Source organism: Cheilinus undulatus, linkage group 16, assembly GCF_018320785.1.
Source record: "Cheilinus undulatus linkage group 16, ASM1832078v1, whole genome shotgun sequence".
Classification (NCBI taxonomy): Eukaryota; Metazoa; Chordata; class Actinopteri; order Labriformes; family Labridae; genus Cheilinus; species Cheilinus undulatus.
In genome coordinates this window covers 34,904,768-34,928,069 of record NC_054880.1, presented here as the reverse complement: position 1 = coordinate 34,928,069, position 23,302 = coordinate 34,904,768, and the positions used below count along the sequence as shown (strand labels likewise).

The following is a 23,302-nucleotide window of genomic DNA, read 5'->3' as shown; positions in this document are numbered from 1 at the left end:
AGATGGTACTTCATTGAATACACACTATTCCTTTTAATTAAACCCACTTTCTGTTATTCTGAATATTACCATACAGTGTCAGAATCACTCCCAAAATCTAATCAGTTCTTCCTTACGCTATTTATGACATTTCCTGAAAATTTCATCAAAATCTGTCTACAACTTTTTGAGTTATGTTGCTAAGAAACAAACTAACTTACAAACGAACAAACCCTCCCGATCACATAACCTCCTTGGCGGAGGTAAAAAGTTGATCAGTCAGGAAGGTTTAACTATGGCAACGATACATCAGTTTCCCTTTATGCATGATTAGCAACCAGAATCATAGAAGAACTTTATCATAACAGCATTTGGGCATCCCAGCTGGACTTTAGAGTAAAATAGCATTTGTACCGGTTTTTTAAAGCCCTCTTTTTTGATTAGAAAATGTTCTAATCCCTGTCATATCTAGAAGGGAGTTGTGTAGAAGTTTTCACAACTATGCACCACAATGTAGGCAGCCAGTTGTTGCACCAAATGCTACGTATTTATCATTGTTTTGCAGAGACATATGGTCACAGAATAATACATCGTTACCATGAGGCATCAAGTTTAGCTGATCTATGTGGGCATATGTTTGAGCCTCACCTAAAGTGGCCATCATGGTGTCCTGTTACCTGCTTTATGGGTGGTGCAGGCACTGAACATCTGGCTGTGCAGATGGATGTAAAGCATGCAGGACAAAGAAAAACTCATTACAGCCTATTTTCCATCCATCTAAATAGTCTGCTGAGGGCCCATATGCTGAGCCAGAGAGACTCATAAATTGTCACTTAAAATCGAGAGAGAGTTCATATCTACCCCGCTGTTTCCTGGCGTGACAGTCGGCTACAGGCATGTGTGTTGGTGAATCTGTGTGTGTCCCTGGCTGTGTGACTCATGCATCGAAAAGTGTCAGACTCCTCGGGCTCTTAATGTGTCCAGTCGCCCACCCCATCACCATGACCATGTTGGCAGCCTGTGGGAGAGATAGGACTTTTTCTCTGCAGAAAGGAGGAAGAAATAAGAGGTTTTACGTAACCTGCTTAACCAGATAAAGTGCTACTAGAACGCTCTACATGACTCTGATAATCATTGATATAATAGAAGAGCTTTTTCACTAACTGCAATCACACAATTGCTATTTTGTGTTAGAATCAACCCTTATCCCGTCATTGAGCAATCCTTACATAACAAACACAGATTTACCTTACATTGAGCCATAAATACCACAGACATGGCAGTAGGTATTATTGTTTGGGGGCTTTGGCTCAGCACATAGTCATCTCTAAACCAGATGGTCAGGGGTTCATCCTCAGCTCCTGCAGTCACATGTCTATGTGTCCTTGGGCAAGACACTTAACCCCAAACTGCTTCTACTGCTGCCTCAGTGACGTGTTAATGTGTCTGAATGGGATTAGTTAATACTGGTGGCCAGCCTGCATGGCACACCCTGCCATTGGTGTATGAATGTAGAGTGAATGGGATGGAATAGGTAAGCGAAACCTGCTGTGTAAAAAGAGCTTTGCTTTACAAGCTGAAGTCCATTCACCATTACCTTCTCCAGAAACCTGTAAATTGTTTGTCTTTTTGCCATCTGATTTGCTTTGAGCACGCTATTGGCTAATCACTCTCATGCTGCCCTCTTTAAACTGCTCCAGCCTAAAACCAATCCTTGGATAAGATTAACTTAAAAAAGCTGGTGCAAAGTGATTAAAAAGCATGACCTGAAGGGAGCAGAGGAAATATTGGGGTGATGTGCTTGTGATTTATTTGTTCCAAATAGGATCAATTCTTGATTTAAAAGAGTAGAGGGCTAACGGCATATTGCTGTCACAGTAGAATTTTAAAGTTTTGAATCTTTGACAAAAGATTAAAGTGTAAGTGAACCCCCGGCTCAGAGCTAATTCCGTCCACCTCCGTAATTCAAAAAATGCACAGAAAGTGAACAGTTTGGTTCTGAGAGGAGGGAGGGGAAAAGGATGGGGCATTCCAGATGAGGCGGGAGTGACAGTGATGTCCCCTTGTCAGAGAGAGACACAGACAGAGTCCCACAGCACTGCTGCCTCATAGTGATCTTTTAAAGTGGAGGAGTTTCCCCCTCTAGAGTCCCCCTGACACAGGCTATAGTGTCGTGGTGGACCATGGTGGTTCTGAGCACTACCTCTTCGGTCTATTGGCTCCAGCAGCGGCGTTACTATAGCCGGAGCTCTCGGAGCCGAGACAGTGCAGGTGCTGGCAGGAGAGGATGGGAGTGGTCTCTGCATGGTAAAGTCAGTTAGAGGCGGTAACTCTCTACCTTTTATATAGAGTCTGTGACGTAGAAACCTACCGATGGTCGGGTTTCTACTTCACATAAGCCCCACCTTTTCAGAAAAGATTTTTCAAGGCAGATGTCCGTTTGAGCTAATTTAAAGCCGTAAAATCCAGATTTTTTTTAATCAGTTTGGTGCAAAGTTCAGCTATAACACCAACACTGATGTGTTTTATCATAGTTCAGTCAGATACCTCAGTGTACAGTTGAAAAAAAAAAAGTTAAAGTGTTCACTACTACTTTAAGGATAGAAAATGCAAGACTTCTTTTATCTTTTACAAATCAGGCAGTGAAATTTGGTCTGAAGCTCTTAGAAAAGTAGACAATGTTATGTTGAATATTAAGACGACAACCTATACAGCAGTGATCATTAACTGACAGCCCGGGGGCCACACCAGGCCCTCCAAATTTTCCTATGTGGACCCCGGATCATTATCAAATTCAGAATATGTGCTGAACAAAGACATATATTGTAGTATTTTGTTTTTAATAAACTCCCTACAGCTATTTAAAGAACTCCATAAAACTACTGAGATTGGAAAGCTCTTATCAGGATTGACTTTATGTTTCATCCATTTTTCAGACATCTACCTGTCAGTCATTACTAGTAAATACGCTGCATGTTGAACACGTACCTATCAGTCCAAACTTGAGAAAAACTTTCATTTTTGTGGGGTAACCCTCAGTTTCAGGCATTTTGGGAGAGCAGTTTTCCTGTCTGGGTTTTTCCACATCTAACGACATAGCATATTAGTGATAGACAACATGACAGTCACAGAAATTTTCAGCTAAAATATCACAATCCCCCCCTTGTGGCCAGCTACGATAAAGGAACTGATTTCACTGTTAGAGCCTTAAAATGATGCATATTCGAAAGAAAATAGAATATCTAAACAAAAATGTGTTAATTTCAAAAATTCATTTAGTTTATTTGAAAGTTTGGCCCTCAAAATGCCTGTACAGGTAAAAGCTGACCCTTGTACAAATGTAGTCACTGACCCTTGCAACAACTCCTGAAATCCAATCACCCTGCACCCTGCATGTTAAAGGGAAATGGGAAAGAGAGGGAAGACTGGCTGTATCTGAAGATAAAATTGAAAACATCTAAACATTACAGTGGAAAACCACATCTCCTCACACATGGAGAGAATTTGGATAAAAAAAGCATCATGATCTTTTTTTTTATAACTCCTGCTCAGAAGAGACATCAGGGTGTTGGAACAAACTGTTGTTTTTTTGTTTGTTTGTTTGTTTGTTTGTTTGTTTGTTTGTTTGTTTGTGGTTAAAATATAGCCAACCATTACCACTTAGTATGGGGCTGCCCAAAACTTAAATCCTACTGGCATGAAGTACATAGTTATTTAGAAACCGAATTTCAATTCTTGTTTCCACTGGATGTTCAGACGATGTATTTTTGTGCCATTTCACTAAATATTCAATCTATAGCAGAGATATATCTAATGAGAATATTACTTATGAGGGAGAAGAAAGCCCTTGCCAAGAAGAAGAAGGCACTACTTGATGCCCCAACTCCTGAAGACTGGTTTAAAACTGCTCATGAAATTTACATAAAGGAGAGACTAACATTAGAGTAATTCACATGGCAGAAACTCAAGCCTAAATGTCACTTTTTTTTTGGAGCTGGGCACCCCTAAAAGTCTGATCCAAAAGTCGCCCTTGCTTTCCATTAACACAAGTAGCAATACATATTTTTTCCTATGTTAAGTCTTTGATTTACATGGTATGAACGCAAAAACACCACAGTTCATAAGAATGAGAGAGTCTTTTCACATAAGACCTTTATGAGAAAACTATGACAGTCTTCGTTGTTAAATTGAGTTTGTTTTCCCCATGTTCGCTTTAACACGTGCACAAACACAGAGAGCATCAGATTAAGGTCACAACAATATGGGGCAGGGAAGCAAAGAGCTTTTTGTTTCATCTTTTTCTCCAACACAGACCTTCAGAACACCTCATCCAGCCTTTCAGCCCAATCAGTCAGAGATTTACTTCTTCATTAAGGATCCAGTTTTGTTGAAGCATGGCCCGGGAGAAAGAGAAAGGATAGAAATCACAGCTGATTTATTGCCATAAGGGCTTGGGGCAAAGTTACCTAATCACAGTAACATGACTTTGCACTCACACAGTGCCTTCTCCGATCAGGCGGATAATTTTAAATGCATTTGTGCAGAAGTGGAGTGATTCAGCCATGACATTTCAGTGAGCTGGAGAGGAGCAGAAAAAGAAAGAAAATTGTTGTATTTTTCACCCTCTATTCCCTCAGATAAGGCTCCTGATGAAACTATACTCTCAAACACCTGTTTTCTTAAAGCCAAAATGAAATTTAGTGCAGATTGTTTAGATAGGATTGTTCTAGCTTTGTATTTTAGCCGTTAAATTGAAGGAATAATTTGAGATCAGAGAGCTGACTTGTTTACTTTAGAAAGATTTCTGGTGAAACCCATTGAAAAGCTTAGGAACGGTCATTCTGAGATGACCTACACTCTATGTGTGATATTTAAGCCCTATTGCACGAATGGGAATGATGTACAGCATATCAGCCCTGCTTTGATTCTATTGCCAGCCCAAGGTTGCATGTCGACTTTTTTACGTACCTACTTTACTCCTCTTTGTCCCCTATGGGACATAAGGCTTCAATGAGCTTGTTGCATGTCGAGCAATGCCAATATTCAGTGTAATAATGGTAGTACTTTTATCCAACAGTCCGAGCATGAAGTGGCACATTTTCCCTTGTTGCATGGTTCCAATTAATCTCACTGTTGCTCTTGAGATGGGGGAGGAGCAAGGAAAAAGGTAGATGACAAGGTATCAGGAGTGTCAAACAGACGTCACGCTCTGATTTGTGTCAGCACAGCGGCAAATCTGCTCGGCGGAAAACTGTCAAAGGATCGTCAGCAGAAACTTGAAACATGAAACTCCAGGGGCTGAAAATGAGTCCCACTCCAGCCCTGTACAATAAGGTGTAGTCCTAGATCTAGATTCAAATATGGTTTCCACACTACTGTGATTCTTCCTCAGGAGTCTGCAGAGTAGTCACAACAAGTTTTACCCCTCTTCAATTACTTCCTCAGTGTGAACAGATTGTGTTTGTTTGATGAAATATTCAGGGATTGGCACTCTGAAGCCATTACACGTACGTGTGCAATCAGACCATTATGATGCAGAACACTGTTTGTGAACTATTTTAAGCATCCACACATTGTAATGATTTTATTCGCCTCATTGCTGTGCAGCTTCAAGTCCTACCAAGCCCCGTGAGAGGTAATAAAACTGTCTGCAACTCAGCATGCTTTACAGAACCTTAGGATGGGGAAATTTCTGCAGAGCCACCTGGGACTGCTCACCGTCCATATCGCCCAAATAAGCCTTGACATGTAATTCCTCTCACCTTGGCACCTCAGGGCTCTGTTGGTCCTACTAATAAACAACATGTTTACCTCAGAGGTCACTCTAAACTTCTATCTCACAACAACTTTTATCCAAAAACATATTAGGATGAGTTAATTTCACCCTTTCTTTTTGATTTCTTCTCTGTTTTTCTTCCTCTCCCTGGGGGTCAGATCTGTCGACTAAGCAGCCAGTCAGCATCTGTTTTGGCTCCCCTCCATTAGCTTCCTGATTGACTGCCGGCACCAGTAGCACATCCCCTCCTGGATTTCTCCACCTCGCCCTTCCCTTAATCTCCCATCCATCGCTCCACATCAAGGCTCAGGTCGCTGTGCCCATGGCCTGCGGGCATCACTCATTATACCATGAAGTTTCAATCGCTGCCTGACCCCTTCCATCCAATTTCATGGCTGCTTGTGGTGGGCCCGTTCCCCTGCTGCTCTGCTCGGAAAGTCTCTAAATGAACCAACCTTTGGCTCAAAGCCGCCACTCATCTCGACCAGACGGCAAGAGGGAGACGAATTTAGTTGGAATGAATGTCAAGCCTTGTTATTCTACCTCTTGGTTAATATAGCTTGGGCACTCGAGAGCCCTGGCTTTCCCCTCTTTGCTCTCATTCTTATTTCAAACACACTCTGTCTCCAAAAGTGGAGATTGAATCGCTTCGATGCACAGCTAATAAAGAAAATAAACCACCTCTGGCTTTGGAAAATGAAAAATCTTTACTTAATCCAGTTGGAACACAGTTTGCTGGTCACAATTTGTCTCTAAGGGATGTTTTGTGTTTGAAGTTGATAGGGAAGTGAATTTTCAATAACAGTCGTGCTTCATAAAGGCGATAATTCTCAGTGGTAGTACCTATGCAATAACCTCTAAACACATTAACTCCCACTGTTTCTATCATACTAAATAAAAATATCACCCACAGGCCAGTTAGATTATCTCTCTTGGGCAGTCCGTCACTTTTCATGAGACTATGTCGTTATGTCTCATTTGCCTCTATTTTCTTCATAGATGCTGCATTATGACTGAAGTGAGCATGCAAGGATGGAGGGTAGGGGCGTATGATAGGATGATCCCAGATCCTGATGAAGTAGATTGTATCAGCAAGCTGCTAAATCTGTGAGATGAGAAGGATCAAATTCTACTTGAATAGATCTACATTCTTGCTGCTTCAGCAGAGCAAGAATTCATGGTTGGATATGAAACTGAAACTTAAGATTTAGTCCTTAAAAAGAGCTCGATCTGGCCCTTTTGCTTTGGATTTTTCTAAAGCATCGGAGTGCAAGACAAGGTGTTTTTGCACAATCTGCACAAAGTTTGCAAACTTTGCAAACAGAACCACACAGCAGTCTTCACTGCATGAGGCCATTATTTAAAAATGTTTTAGACAGCATAATGATTGATTTTCATGCATGATTTATTTAAAAAGTTGTATACAACTGTAAGCGATCCTGCAGCTCTGTCTCTCTCCTTCAGAGTGCAGCATGCATGTGTGTGACACTGATGTCATGCCCTGTGTCCATTAATGAGTCCTCAACCCCTTTATGAATAAAAGTCATGATCATATAGGGTTTTCAAGATTAATCAAGTTTATCGCTGCCAGTTAAGTTCTGCAATTGAAGCACTAACTTTTTTAATCACGATTAACTACATGCTTTATAGTCCCTTCCAGCACACTTTGGTTAATGCATGACAGCATCTCCTTGAAGGCACACTGATGTAAAATAAGTCCACCACTGCACCTTAGTGTCTCATTTCACTCTAAAAACTCACAGAAACCTCAGTAGACAAGTCTGAAGTCATCTGAACCTTTTCAATCTTCTCTTCTTTCATTTTCAGTTTGTAACAAGTTCCCTTAAATTCATGTTATAATCTTCGATCTACCTCTGAAAGCAGGTCTGTATCCACACAGGAAGTCAATCACCCTTAGTTTAAGACTGTAGAAAAATCCAACATGACACCAAAATAGTTTGAAATGCAAACTAGTGGAATTTTGAAATGTGATATAGAGGGTGCAATTAATTGCAATTAACTACAAAATTTCTGCAATTAATCACAATTAGATTTTTTGTCTTTTGATAGCCATAGATTAAAATAAAAACACTTCTACATGATCATGTGTCAGAAATAAACCCATTTTTGTTTGAATTAGCTCAGTCTAATTCTTACTGATATACTCTATATTGCCAAAAGTATTCACTTAATATAACAGCTTCAACTCTTCTGGGGATGCTTTCCACAAGGTTTAGGAGAGTGTTTATGGGAATTTTTGACCATTCTTCCAGAAGCGCATTTGTGAGGTCACACACTGATGTTGGACAAGAAGGCCTGGCTTTCAGGCTCCGCTCTAATTCATCCCAAAGGTGTTCTATCGGGTTGACATCAGGACTCTGTGCAGGCCAGTCAAGTTCATCCACACCAAACTCTCTCATCCATGTCTTTATGGACCTTGCTTTGTGCACTGGTGCACAGTCATGTTGGAACAGGAAAGGGCCATCCTCAAACTGTTCCCACAAAGTTGGGAGCATGGAATTGCCCAAAATCTCTTGGTATGCTGAAGCATTCAGAGTTCCTCTCACTGGAACTAAGGGGCCAAGCCCAGCTCCTGAAAAACAACCCCACACCGTAATCCCCCCTCCACCAAACTTTACACTTGGCACAATGCAGTCAGACAAGTACAGTTCTCCTGGCAACTGCCAAACCCAGACTCATCCATTAGATTCCCAGATAGAAAAGTGCAATTCGTCACTCCAGAGAACGCGTCTCCACTGCTCTAGAGTCCAGTGGCAGAGTGCTTTACACCACTGCATCCGACACTTTGCATGCACTTGGTTATGTATGGCTTGGATGCAGCTGTTCAGCCATGGAAACCCATTCCATGAAGCTTTCTACACACTGTTCTTGAGCTAATCTGGAGGCCACATGAAGTTTGGAGGTCTGAAGCGTTTGACTCTGCAGAAAGTTGGTGACCTCTGCGCACTATGCACCTCAGCATCCGCTGACCCTGCTCCCTCATTTTACGTGGCCTACCACTTGGTGGCTAAGTTGCTGTCATTCCCAATTGCTTCCACTTTGTTATAATACCACTGACAGTTGACTGTGGAATATTTAGGGGCGAGGAAATTTCCCGACTGGACTTGTTGCACAGGTGGCATCCTGTCACAGTACCATGCTGGAATTAACTGAGCCCCTGAGAGGGACCCATTCTTTCTCAAATGTTTGTAGAAACAGTCTGCATGCCTAAGTGCTTGATTTTATACACCTGTGACCATGGAAGTGATTGGAACACCTGATTTCAGTTATTTGGATGGGTGAGTGAATACTTTTGGCAATATAATGTATAAAGAAAGCTAAAGTAACTCTGTCATATAATATTGCATAAAAACAGGCTTCTTGTATAAGATGACAGCTGTATAAATTCTGTTTATAGTCCCCATTTTAAAATTTAATACATATGTTAAATTTGCCAAATGAACACTAAAATAGAATTAAAAACACAAAGGAGGGCACACAACAAAATCAGAACTTTTGTGTGGTGAATGCAGGTAAATAAAAAAAGGCATGTGCATGAAATATTTAGGAGAAGACATTGAGACAGCCTTTAGCCAGTGATGCCAACTATAAAATATCAAATGTTTAAATATGTCATGCATAGACTAGCAGGTTCTCACTGAAGAAAAGTATTAAAAAATGTATAAAGTTTACTTTTGAACTCAGTATATGTGCATTTTAAACAGTGTATGTGTAATAAGTTTGATTTTTTTTTTTTTTTTTTTTGCGCAATAACATAAAAATAAGCCATAAAAACAGAATTTTAAAAAAATCATGATAAAATGGGGATCTTCAATGACTTTTTCTGGAACCCTCTTTTGTTAATTTTATCAGTGACATCTTCAGCGAAAGGGTTTGAATTGCAATGACAGTTTTTTGGTGTGTTTCTGTTTTTGTGAATCAGCCTGGTGTTGGGGTTTGTGAATTGTTATGGCTACTTCTATAGTTGCACAAGTTACTCAGTGGAAGCAAACAAAGTCAAAGAAGTTGACCTTTGACCGCCTACCTTAATGTTTTTATCAACTATCGGTGTGTGAAAGCTCAAGAGTAGGTCTAGCAGAAAGTTAGCTGCAAAACAAAAATCTTGACTACCATCAAGACTTACTGAAATAGTGAATGTGTTAAAGCAGCAGTTTAATGATAAGATTTTTGTTTCTCTTTACAAGAATAGGGAAAAAAGAGTAGAAGCGATAGCCATTTTTAATTAGCTTAACTTTGGGGGAAAATGTATGACTGGAACAATTCATTGGTTTAACTTTGATATCGGCCCTGTTGGCAAAGAGTGGACGGCTATTTTCAGGTCTCTCCAGAGATGTTGGATGGGGTTCAAATCAGGGCTCTGACTGGGCTACCCTGGGACATTTACAGAGTTGCCCCTAAACCACTCCTGTGTTGTCCTGGCTGTGTGCTTAGAGTCGTTGTCATGTTGGAAGGTGAACCTTCAGCCGAGTCTGAGGTCCTGAGTGCTGCAGAACTGGTTTTCATTGAGGATATCTCTAATCTTTTCAGCTTTCCCTAAACCCTGACCAGTCTTCCAGTCCCTGTTGAAAAACACCCCCACAGCATGATGCTGCCATCGCCATACTTCACTGCTTGGGTGGCATTAGGGAGGTGATGAGTGGTGCCTGGTTTCCTCCAGACATAATTTTTAGAACTGAGGCCAAACAGTTAAATCTGGGTTTCATCAGACCAGAGAATCTTGCTTCTTACAGTCTGATGAGGCTTCCATCTAGCTAAATAAACCCCTCCTGCTGTGCAGGACCTTTTTGTTTCTCTATTATTGTTCAGTTTCAATCTAGCACCCACTAAGAGATGTGCCTGTCATATTTTGATTTTCTAGTACTATTATGATCATTCTGGGCTTACAGTGGATTGCTTTGTCTTGTCAACAGGTTATTAGCTATATAAAAGTCTCAAAAAAGGGCAGCACAAGAAGAAAAAATACAAGCATTTCATGTCTTTATTCAGCTAATATCACAATGAACAAGGCCTTCATCTGATCAAAACATTCTGATGAAGCGCAAGCATTTGTTTATTGTGATGTGAGCCAAATAAACTAGTGAAGTGTTTGTATTTTGTCCTCCAGATTTCTGATTTTGAGATGTGCTCCCTTTCCCTCCAGCTGGGGTTTCATTCACTTTGATTTTCAGTACTGCTGCTAACACCCCTTCTGTTTTTCTCTCTCACAGCCAGTGAAAACTGCCACGACTTCCAGCCCATGTTCTTCACCCATGATCGCTCCTTTGAGGAGTTCTTCTGCATCTGCATCCAGCTGCTCAACAAAACCTGGAAGGAGATGAGAGCCACAAGTGAAGACTTCAATAAGGTAGACAACACTGCATGCTTGTTTATAGGAGAACAAAGGATGTATAAACAAACAACATCAGCGCCCCATTTTTACATTCTATGTAAGGATAATTAGCTATTAAACTTTTAATTAGTAGTTAATGAGTTTTTAGTGCATGCGCGCTGAAAAGGGGACAAATTTAGTTCACTTAATGCCAAAGCACACTTCTGATAAGTCAGATCTTTGAGTTAGCTGTTGACGGAGTCGTCACAGCTGGAAAAAGTTCAAACACTTTGTAGATGAAAAGAGACGGCTCTGGGAGTCTTTTTAAAGAAAAAAAAACTGAAAAAACTGCTGCCAGTCTGAAATTTGGAGAGTCCCAGATTCATTTCAACAGTTTTTGTTTAATATCCTGTGGATTTGGGACACGGCTCTTTGACTAATTAAAGCAAACAGCATTAAAAGAACTGAACTAATGAAGATGCCACGTCATCTGAATCGGTGCCATAAATCTCCTTTGAAATGCAAAATCTGCCATCTTCTATTAAAAAAAGGTTCCTATAATTAACCAAAAAATGGCTTATTTAAATTCATTTTTTGATTTCACAAAACAATACAGACAAGGGATGGTTACAGACTATCAATGATCAGGTGGTTGTGAGGTTAGATTCTGAATGCATTTGTAAAGGTTACGTTGAAGTGATGCCATATCTGCACAGGGACACTGAAGGTTGGATGTTGATTGTTAAAAGACCTTGTGACTCACCTTTAGTCAGCCTAATAACATAGAAAGGGCTGAAGTGGTTTTGTAGTTTCATACTCCCCTGATGAAACATGACTTTTATCCCCCATTGAATGAGCTGTATATAAAATATCACCTCCTGTGTATTGTATGCAGAAGACATTCAGACTGGACTCATTTTTAAACCGTGCTGTCAATATGTTTATCTTTATTTTTGAATGGATGTGTGTATGCCCCTTTTGGGGCTTTTGAAGACAGCCTCAGAAGGATGAACACTGGAGGAGCATTTTGAATCAGTGGAATAAGGAACATTGCACATCCTGCATTCAAATTTGAGCAGTTCTTGAGTAGCATTGGTGTTTATAAAATGAACATAGTTCGACATTTTTGCGTGCTAGGACTACTGCCATGGATTTTTAACTTTCTCATATAGCCACTGGCAAAAAGCAAAGTCAGGCAACTCACTGTTAAATGTGTTAATCACATCTCAAACTAGAATAGATTCGAAAATGGCGCTGCCAAGATCCCATGCAAATACCGGATCCTGGTGAGGCATCCAGACACTGAATTACTCTTCTGATATTTGCAAATACAAACATGCTCGAAGGCGTTTCTCTTTTTGGACACAAATTAAGAGAGAAAGAGATCTGCATATACATCTTGGGGGTCTTTTCTGAGTTTTCCTGCATTGTTTGTTGTTTTTTCCATCTGATATGAAAGATAAGCTGCCTGCATTGGCTGAGCCCCCGATTCAGCTCCTACATCTTCATTTGGAGCTCATTGCCGTCTGGGAGAGGATGAAAAACTTCCTGTTGGCTGGCTGCTGTTGAGTCTGTGCACAGAGGAAATGTGTTTGTGTGTGAGAGTGAGCTGCCAGACGCTGATAGTAATGGGGTGTTTATGAAAGATTTTCTATGTTGTGCTTTCAATTGGGCATCAGATATAGCAGTAAACAGATGCTGTGTTTCTTTTAAGAATTTGTTACAGAAATTCTCATTATCTTATGCAGTCAGAAATCACAAAGACTCCATAAGAGATCAAGTCTCTCTCTTGGTCCAAATCCAGCACTCAGATCTACCTGAATAGACCTGCATTGTAACATTTTCCCTCCCATGCATGAACAAGTCAGAACATCTAACACTGATAAAAGCCATGATTCAGCTCTTTGGATGTTTTACCCCTTTATTCAGTTTATAAATCAATCACGGTCAATATAACTTGGGTTTTTTGATGGAGAAATGACAAAAAAAGGTGAAAACAGATTTCCACAAAGTAATATCAATTAGATAAAAATAGAAAATGTAAAATAAGTGACTGCATAAATATTCACCCCCTTCAAGTCAGTATTTATTTGGCTGCAATCACATCACTGAGTCTGTGTGGATAGGTCTCAATCAGGCTTGCACATCTGGTTACTACAATTTTACTCCACTCTTCTTTGCAAAACTGCTAAAGCTCTGTCAGGATGCACAGGGAACAGCTCTTTTCAAGTCCATCCACAAATTATGTATTGGATTGAGGTCTGGGCTTTGACTCAGCCATTCCAGAACATTCACCTTGTTGTCTTTAAACATTTCTGTGCAGCTTTCTCTGTATGCTTTAGGTCATTGTCTTGCTTGAAAATAAATCTTCTCCCAAGCCGTAGTTCTCTTGCAGACTGAATAAGATTGTCCCCAAGGATTTTCCTCTGTTTTGTTGCATGCACTTTACCCTCAACCTTTACAAGCCTTCCAGGGTTAGCTGCTGAGAAGCATCCCCACAGCATGATGATGCCACCACTGAACTCTGGGGGATGTTCAGTGTGTTTGAATTTTTCTTTTTTTTTTTTTTCCATCCCCTGACCTACACTTTTCCATAACTTTTTCTCTCAGTTGTTCGGAGTGTTCTTCTGTCTTTGTGGTATAATGGTAGCCAGGAATACTGATGAACCAGAGACTAGACCTTCCAGACACAGGTGTCTTTATACTTCAGTCAGGGGTGAATGCTTTTTATAGACACCATATAGAAGTAAAACTTTGACCCTCCAGCACCCCCAAGATACATTTCCTGGAGTTTACACAGCTTATTTTGGTTGCGGAATGGTTTTATGGTCCGTTTTCATAAATGAGTGATGTTGTAGTTGCATCAGCCAGCGTTATTTTACTAAGACATGAATGATGGAAGAGAGCTGTGTAGGTTTCATAAGCCAGCCTGTTGGTACAAACAGCAGTTACAGCTCAGATGTTACAAATGAAACCCGGCTCTCAGTTTTTATTTGGAAGTAACTAAATAGCATAAAAAATGTATGTCTTGATGATGTTTTAAACGTTGGTACAGCAGTTTCATCTTCAGCAGTAGGCTGTAAAATCACAATAACAAAAAAATTACTTTTTATCCATTGTTGAATAATGTAAAATTCACTCACAGTTTTAAAGTCAGTGTTGACAAGTTAAAACCTTTTGATAATGCAGAATCTTCCTTCAATAACCTTGTCAGACCCTGCATGTACATATCAGGTCATTACAATTACAACTTAGCTCCCCTCCAACATAGCCAGAATGTCTGGTTTTGTTAGATAATCATCCAGACTGTCCATTAAACTTTGCTATGAAGTTTTAATAGAAATATAGAGGGACTTTGCTTGGAAATGTTGAAGTGTTTTCATGGAAATTTGGGGGATATTTTTGGAGAGTTTCGGTCAAAGTTGTGGGGGTAAGTTGCTTGGAATATTTTTGTGATCTTCCTCCAGGATCAGGGACTTAGATTTCCAAATGAAACACAAAATTTACTTTCACCTCAAAAATGACTTTGGACTACTAAGCAAATGACCAGTTCTTTTTCTTCTTAGCCCAGGTGAGACACTGATGACGTCTGTGGTTCATGAGTGGCTCGACCTTAAGAACACCACACTTGTAGTCCTTCTCCTGGACCCGTCTGTGGGGGGGATGTTGATCCACTGACTCCAGTCTGAGTCCACTACTTGTGAAGCTTCTCTAAGTTCTTGAATTGGTTTTGTTTGACAATCCTCTGAAGGCTGAGCTCATCCATGTAGCTCCTTTTCTTACCGTACTTTTCTCTTCCAGTCAACTTTCCATGAATGTGTTTTGATACAGCCTGACGTTTCAGCAGTGGCCTTCTGTGGCTTACCTTCCTTGTTTAGGATGTCAGTGATTGTCTTCTGAGCACTGTCCAGTCAGCAGTTATTGAACCAATATGAGACGATAAAGGCTCAGGAAACCTTTGCAAACTGGAATTTCAGCAACATTCTAATATTTAGAGATAGTGGATTTTAGATTTTAGATCTTTGTGAGCTGTAAGCCATAATCATCAAGATTTAAACAAAAAAGTCTTTGAAGGTTTCACTTTGTATGAGATGAATTTAAAATATAAGTTAGCCTCACTTATTGAACAGAATTACAGGGGAAAAAAACTTATACATGACAGACTTTTTTAAATGCACCTATAAAGTAGGAGAGTTGGATAAGAAATTTTAGGGGGAGTTTACTTTGAAGTTTTGATTAATTTCTTGAATTTTTTTCATGGAATCTTTGGTGGAAGTTTCTACTGGAGTGATTTAATGGTATATTTTAAAATCTATTTCAGTAATTTTCACAGATATTTTAGGTCATTTCATATGTTTGTGGATTTTGGGAATTTTTGGTGGAAATGTTAAAATAATAATAAAAATGACTCCACCATCTCCCTCTCTAAATAATGAACACCATTTTTAACTGACTGGTTAACTGACCAACTGGTCAAACCACAGCCAAAACATCAGATCTAAAACCGATCAGCAGAAACAGGACCTTCAGGAGATTTGCAGACATCATTTCTGGTCTCAGCTAATTCCAGTTCAAAGACAAGAGCGTCTAAACTTATCAGGTCCTTCTGATCCCAAATAAAAGGGACAAATTAAAATTTCATTTCACAGAAAAGCTCAGGTCTCAGGAGGATCATTTAACTTCTGAAGTTATGAGCTGATAAAAGGACATGTGCAGCGTAAAATGAGAAAGCTAGTGTCGGCCTATAGTAAAACTTGAAGAATATTTAATGACTTATAAACTAGGAGTTATTGTCTATCTGTAATACAAGGGGAATGACTAGCAGATTTTATTTTTAGCTGCATTTGTGGTTCAGCTTGGGGAACAATTTGACACACTGTGCACACACCTCTCCAAGGAAGCAATCCGATTATCCTTCACATCCTTCCCTTGAAGGCAAGAGTCACTTCTATTGAGTTGGTAGCGTTGCCTCCCCGTCTTCCATGCCCGACCTCATCTCTCCTCAAAATGTACCTCGGGAGTGAAAAATTCAGCAGCAGCTTGTCGATATTAAGTCTGTTTGGTCTCCAGGGCTTCCCATCAGCTAAATGATGCGTTTTTGGCTCCCAGCCTCTAACGCTGAGTCTCAGTTAGCATCGCGCTGAACTTCACAAGACTCTGGAGATGTCAGTCTCTATGAAGATGTCTAGACTTGTCATTTTCCACACAGTTCTGGAGACATGACTGCCAACGGAGTTGTTTATGTGTAACTGAAACAAGTATTGACGGCACAGTTTATAAAAGGAGAAGTCCCAAAAATACATACTGGGAGGCTCAGTTTAGATCCTAACAAATCCTGAGCTTTAGTACGGGCCAATGAAAAAGACAAAACAGTCAAACCAGCTAGAGGAAGACATTAAAAGAAAATGCAGATCAATCAACATTTAAATACGCTGTTATTGATGGTGTTTTAAACTTTTTTTTTTACCATGAATAACTATTTATCTGGAATAATTATGAGGAGGGAATTTATGTCTTGGGCTTTGGGGAAAAAATTACAAATAAAACAGTGAAATATCACATTGACATAAGTATTCAGACTCTTTGCAAAAACACTGTGTGAAGATGAGGGGAAATTTCACTTGCGTTTTGTCCCCAATGTTGTGTTTGAACAGATTTACAGATTTTTTTTAATGTGGCCCATTTAAACAGTATTCTTTATTTAGATTGTCACCTCTTAATTGTGTTTAATTTCCCAGTAGTCTAGAGTTGGTAGGAATATTTCCTGCTTGTTTATTTCCTTTATTGTAGTGGGGTTGGGGGCATTAAAAAGTCATTCCTGCCGTTGTCATGGTGATTTAAGATGCTGTCTGAAGTTTTAGAAAAGGAAAAAAAAAGTTGAGGATTCCACTTGTGGTTCTGATCTCATTGTGGGTAGTGTATGAAGTCACACAACCAAAATATCAAACATATCAACATTCATGGCTCAATCAGATGAAATTCACACAGTTTAAGCCCAGCTTAAAGCCTGGTATACACTGTGCCATTTTGACCAATCGCGTTGACTTTGGTTGTGGCTCTGAAACAGAGGTTCTACATCGTACTGTGAAACAGTTTGAGAGATGGCTGTTGTCGTGATCTTGCGACCAAAGATAGCCTGGGAAAAAATTCTGGCAGTGTCAAAATTTTAGGATGACCATCTCACAATGTGGCTGCTGTGGAAGCCCATTTCTGACACTTGAAAAAACTGTGAAAGTTTGGCAATTCTAAGAAAAGAAAAAGAATTCTGAGCCATAATTATGAGATAAAAAGTCATCTCATAATTATGACTTTTTAATCTCGTAATTTCATCTTCGTATCGCATAATAAATTTTAACTTTTTTTTTGCATAATTATGATTTCTTATCTCATATTTAGGACTTTTATCTCATAATTTTGTCATTTTATCTCATAATTAACTATGACTTTTTAATCTATCTATCTATCATCTATCTCTCTCTCTCTCTCTCTCTCTCTATATATATATATATATATATATATATATATATATATAATTGCCAAACTTTCACATTTTTCTTATTTAAGTGGCAGAAACGGGGTTCCATAGCGTGCTGCTGCTACTACCTACGTCAACTAACCAACCAGTAGGAATGCAGGAAGAAATTATGCAACGATAAATGAACACTGGCGCCAATATACACACAAGTTCGTGTGATTCCAACAAAGAGGAAAATCTGGATCCCTGATATTGCTAAGAACCCACGGTCTGTGGGAGGCATAAGAGGGGGCCCGGCGCCCGGGTCACAAAGCCAGTCTTCTTTTGACTCTGTGTTTACAGTAATGTTGATGTTTTCAATATGGCGTCTCTTTGCATCAGGTAGGAGCTTATCTGTGTGTACTGCTTTCTTTTTAACTATTCTCAGCATTATTGGAAACACTGGAATAACACATGTTATTTAGATAGTCCAGTACAACTGGTGACTGTAATCTGTAAATGCACTCATTCTACCATTCAGCTCCCCATTCAGAGTACAAGGATCTCTCCTCTCCAGGGTGTGTGTAAGGATAATAAGTTATGTCAAGGATAATTCAGAGGGTGTCCACTTCAAAACCCATCTATTGTAGATCTCCATGTCCCTGCAGCTTCCTGAGGTGTGGAATGCTAAAACACCTTGTTCAGGTTTTATCAGTGTTTAGATGCGTGCACCGTGCCGTGGCCCGCGAGTGTGTGCGTGTCTTAAATGCTGAGCGCTCTCTCTGTTGCTGGAATTTCATGGCTGACTGAGCATCTCCTCTACTCACAGGCACACAAAGACACCAGCTCTCATGTGTTTTTATGCTCATTTAAGACAAAGACACAGAGGCTTAAATGAAGCTTTAAATAATGTGGCGCTTAAGCCCACATAAAAATGCACACGCCTTCACTCACTGTCGTGTATTCTCCCTGTGAAAAAGGAGTGCTTATAGAGAGACAAGAGGTGTGTTTTTGCTGTGTGTGTGTGTTTACTGGAGCCGAGTCTGATGCTCCCGGGGCACAGCTACGTCCATCAGGCAACCGTTTCCCCTGTTTCCATAGCAACCCCTGTCCAATTACTACTGCTGCTGCTGCACTTCTCCAGCTCTGCTTTGCTAAGATGGAGCTGCTTCTCCACTGCGTGTGTGCACGCCTGTGTTTATGTGCTTTGTGCGTCTATCACACTCTTGCCTGTTGTCTCTTCATCCAAACCTCTGCACAGATGACTTCTCCTTGTCTTCCTGCACCTCCCTCGCCAGAGAAAAGAAATTCTCCATCTCTCTCAGAAAAAAATTCCCCCATTGATGTAGCAGCTTGCAGCCACTCACGGTGCCCCTCCTCCTTCTTCTCTCATCCCTCCCTGCCTCCCCCCAGCCTCTCTCTCCACGCACACACTCTTATCACATGATCCACTTGCAGCCTGGCCATTGGCGTGTGTGATCGTGGCGTGCGTCCAATCAGGGCATAAGCCCAGAGATCAACATAAGCGAAGGAGAGCAGCCTGGCTGATGCTCTTAGAGGCACAGAGGGAGGGAGGAAGGCAGATATAGAGGCTTACACAAATATTATAGTAGAGGGGAGTCATAAAAGAAGAGGAAAGGGACGCTTGGTTGGCAGGAGTGTTTTATTTATTTATTCATTTATTTATTTATTTATTTATGGAATTGGCTAAAGGAGAGAATAAAACAAGCAAGACAAGAAGAAAGCAAAAGGAGGAGGCGCACCAGCTGTGTTGACAGACGAGTCTTCCCTTATTGTAGCTAACGCTAAAGCTAACTGTCCACAATCAGCTCTTCCAAGAAGCCATCTGCCTCCTCCATCCATCCACACTTTCTCCCATCCATCCTTGCTCCCATCCCCGGCAGGAGCAGGAGGATCCATCCATCACTGTGGAGAATATCACACTGCAACTGGAAACATGGAGGTGACATGTAAGTACTAAAAGAGAGAGAGTGAGAGAGAGTGGTTCTCAATTAGCATGGGTGGACGAACGGAGCGAAGAGATGAGGTAGTAAAGGAAGAAGAGGGAGTGTTTGTGTTGCCGTGGAGGAGGAGGATGGGAAGGAGGGCGTATGGAGGAGAGGAGAAGAAAAGGCTGAGAGAGATGGAGGTGATGGGACAGGGGGCAAAGCGGAAGAGAAAGAGGAGAAACAGATGGGGCTCAGCGAGGCATAAGCAGGTTAGATGAGGACTCCGATCACAGCCTTTTTATTAACATACACTCAGACACGCACATAAAACAAGCACTTCTGTCCACATCCTCTGTTCACTCACCCCCCATAGAACCTCAGGCATCATCCCTGTTACAGTGTACAGTGTACGTGAGTGTGGTGGGGGGTTGGGCTCTGTTGTTGTGAATGGGATTACTCCACATCACCAGCACCCACTGTTTGTCACCAGAGGAATTCAAAGCCACTACCACTGATCTCCTCCTCTCCACGGTGTCTCTCTCAGCTTTGGATGAGCTTCAACCAGTGTTGGAGCCCGAGGGGGTTTGACTCGGGATTAGAGTGAGGTCAGGATCAGACAGTAGAGCAGGACGCTGTGAAATACTGCCAGAACCTGATTTAATTAGTTTTGGACAATGCACAGTGCAACTGAATCCATTTACTGTTCTTTTAGAAGAGCGTGGATTTGGAGAAAGGAGCTCAGTCTGTTGGCTGCCAGGTTGACCAACTGTACTGTATGGGCTGTGTTGGTCTGGTGACACCTACAGCAATGATTTTCCAAAATAGTATCGTTTAAATTCTGGTAAATGAATATATAATTTTGAAAAACAGATATTTGGTGAAATTTAATTTTTTTAAAAATGGATAATTGTAGAGTTTTAATACAGAACTTAATACACTCATATCTGCTAGATAAAAGTCAAGCTACAGCACTGAGTTACTTAACTTGGTTTAGTTTAGTGTTGCATATTTTTATGTCAAGTCTCAATTCTGGTTCTTAATACTCAGTAAAGTTCATCAGTTTATCATTTACAGAGAAGCTCTTTCAGTTTTCCTTTTCATTTACTCATTCATGGAAGTGATTGAAATTTGAAGATATAAACTTGGTCATTGATATCCTATTTGCAGAAGTTTCCTGAAATTTTACTATACAAGTAGTTCCCATCAAATGAAGCCTAGCGTTAGTTCATGGTAGTCGTATGTCCAGCCAAATTATCGTCTCCCAGCTTCCACAGCCAATCACAGCTCTTTCTTTCAACACAGCAGTGTATTTAAATTTGACATACTTCTCTGTAATCCCTGCTTGAATTAATGATGCATCACACTGCTGCTGCTGGCAAAGCTTAACCTCCTCCACCCCAGCCTCCTCCTTTACAGCAGAAAGCCTGTTCACCCTCATATTCAGATTCATGCTAGTTTTGGATTAATTGCTTTGAACTAATTATGTTGTGTGCATTTGTCATAAATTACGGTGGCTGAGAGGTCTCACACAAATGCAAATTCAAAACGCTTTGCAAAAAGAAAAAACACGACGACATTTGAGAATAACACAAACACAAAAGTTCACAACACAGATACAAAAACTTGCTGCAGCGCATGAATACAAACACTCAGCTACTCAAATTATTTTGAGTAGTGGTGTTGTACGTAACTTTACTGCTAGTGGAGCCGTTAGCAGGCTATCAGGTCCGTCCCTAATAACGGCCCCACTTCCGTTGTGTTGTGAGTTTTTATTTGCATCTGCTGCACCAAGTTGTTGTATTTTCGTGCTGTAGTGGAATCTGTTTGCCTCCGCGCTGTGCCGAGTTTATGTATCCATGCGCTGCACTAAGTGTTTGTATTCATGTGCTGCAGCAAGTTTTTGTATTTGTGTTGTAAACTTTTGTTTTTGTGTTTTTCTCAAATGTCGTCGTGTTTTTTCTTTTTGCAAAGCGTTTTGAATTTGCATTCGTGTGAGACTTCTCGGCCACCATAATAAATGTATCTATATGGGGCTTAGGGTTATGTCTGTTGGGATCAGGAACTGGGGGACAGCCTTTAGGAATGAATGGGAACGGAGGAAAGTTAGTACTCTACAGGACAACGTTCTGCTTTGTTTTCCATCTTCATTTTCAAATAGTTCCACATGCAGACACTAACATTTTGAAAACAATCTCCATGCACATGAGACCGCAGGAAACACCAAAAACACTGTAGTATGCATGCATGGCCGGTAGTTGGCGGTGTGATTTTTACAATGAAACAAAATATGCTCATGTGTAGAGACTCTTCCTTCCTCAGAGTGGAACTCTACTTGCAAATGGCAGTTGACTGCAACTGTAGTGCGCATGTGTTTCAGAAAACTGTGCTTTGCCTGTCTACATGGAGACAGAGATGGGGGCGTTTTGAAAACCTTTCACTCTGGAGCTCATTTCCAAATGGTTACATTTTCAGGTACCCTTGGTTTTAAATGGGGCCTCAGTCCTGCAGGCCTCCTCGCATCATCTATCCAAATGAAGGGTAACCAGAGTCTAGAAGAGTCTTGCACTGAGCTAAGAGGCTAGCTGAGTGTCTTTAACTTATGAAAATCTTCATTTTGTCTCAAACATGCTTTTAATTGAAATGGTGATGTAGTATCAACAGAATAAACCTTGTGAGGTGAGCCACTGAGTAAAGATGAGCCATTCAAGAACGAGCCTGTGCTACTAAATGTCTCTTTAATGTGACCTACTGTAGCTAGGTCCTGTTTGAGTGCCAGTTTCCTTTCCTCCATCCTTTGTTGTTTTTTAATCCACAATTAAAAAGCCAGCCTGGCACCAAATGAAGAACCAGCTCTACTGAGCTGAGCCAAATGATCTGGATCTGTTCAAGGAGACAGATTTCCCATCACAATAAGAGAGACTGGACAGATAACAGCTGAGGAAACACGGGTAAGATCAGAGTTTAACCAAAACTGGACTAAACCAAACTGGACTGCTTTGTTGAAATAGACCATGCAGGAGTGTTATGTGACACTGCTCGTCCAGGCTTCACATGGAGGCTTTTTAAATTCCTCCCTGCTGCCATTTCTCCATGATTTTATTTTGTTACTTTTTTTTGGTCTGAATATCCCACTGCTTTCGAGACACAAAAGTAGCTTTAGAATTAAGAAGGTAGAAGCAGAATCTCCAACTTTTGGGAAAGTTTTCTTGGCAAACCATCAGACAGCATAAATCGCCATGAAAACAGCAGGAATAGCTTTTTGATGTTCCTTCTGAACCCACAATAAAGGTAAAAAATGTGCAGGAAATAGGCCCACTTGCGTATTTTAAGTTATTATACAGCTGCTAGTTGTGTTCGCTGGTGATGCTGATTGTTTGAAGGTGAGAGTGGTTTTGTTGCTGTTTGTAGCTATTTGAATATGAGGCAGTAGATCAGACTTAAACCTTCATGTGTGACACTTCAACAGAAACTCCATTGTCATTTGTTGCAGCCCATCCCAACTTCACTAGGACAGAGTGAATATAGTGTGAGCACATAAATTTAGCGATCTTCATGTGTTGTAAATGATTCAGTCACAGTGTGAGCTGACATTTCAACATGACTGTTATAGAGTCAGCTTAAAATCTCACAGTGTGCGCCTGACTTAAGCCAGTAAGCCAGATGAAATGTCATTCTCTACTTTAAAAAAAAAAAAACAAAAGTAGCTGCTGAGAACAGACAGTTCATCGCTGAATGGATGGAGAAATATGTGTCCATTGAAACCTCTTTATTCACTTGGCTCTGATGTTTCTTGTGGGATTTTGGGGAAACCTCAT

General features: G+C 40.5%; 1 protein-coding gene across 2 annotated transcripts in view; it reads left to right on the top strand.

The window, feature by feature from the left end:
* The window catches only part of elmo1 (engulfment and cell motility 1 (ced-12 homolog, C. elegans)), a 197,267-nt gene that overhangs the window by 129,934 nt on the left and 44,031 nt on the right, over positions 1 to 23,302 (top strand). For both annotated transcript variants that reach the window (XM_041808742.1, XM_041808743.1), the window contains one exon: positions 10,984 to 11,120. In XM_041808742.1, the coding sequence (XP_041664676.1) occupies positions 10,984 to 11,120 (137 nt within the window). The remainder of the gene's footprint in view (positions 1 to 10,983; positions 11,121 to 23,302) is intronic.